Here is a 341-nt window from a genome sequence, read left to right as displayed (position 1 = left end):
GCCAGCTGGATGTCCTTGGGCATGATGGTGACGCGCTTGGCGTGGATGGCGCACAGGTTGGTGTCCTCGAACAGCCCCACCAGGTAGGCCTCGCACGCCTCCTGCAGCGCCATGACGGCCGAGCTCTGGAAGCGCAGGTCGGTCTTGAAGTCCTGCGCGATCTCGCGCACCAGGCGCTGGAAGGGCAGCTTGCGGATCAGCAGCTCCGTGGACTTCTGGTAGCGGCGGATCTCGCGCAGCGCCACCGTGCCGGGCCGGTAGCGGTGCGGCTTCTTGACGCCGCCGGTGGCCGGCGCGCTCTTGCGGGCCGCCTTGGTGGCCAGCTGCTTGCGCGGGGCCTT

At 69.5% G+C, this 341-nt stretch overlaps 1 protein-coding gene across 1 annotated transcript; it reads right to left on the bottom strand.

Moving 5' to 3' along the window:
* Positions 1 to 6: 6 nt before the first annotated feature.
* LOC102892980 (histone H3.1-like) lies at positions 7 to 335 on the bottom strand (the record flags this gene model as incomplete). Its single annotated transcript, XM_006925194.1, has 1 exon — positions 7 to 335. A coding segment is annotated over one exon (329 nt), but the record flags the coding sequence as incomplete, so codon positions are not given.
* Between the last annotated feature and the right edge of the window lie 6 nt (positions 336 to 341).

The sequence above is a fragment of the Pteropus alecto genome, unplaced genomic scaffold, assembly GCF_000325575.1.
Source record: "Pteropus alecto unplaced genomic scaffold, ASM32557v1 C17121156, whole genome shotgun sequence".
Classification (NCBI taxonomy): Eukaryota; Metazoa; Chordata; class Mammalia; order Chiroptera; family Pteropodidae; genus Pteropus; species Pteropus alecto.
Note: the sequence above shows the minus strand (reverse complement) of the source record. Positions and strands in the feature narration are given on the sequence as shown.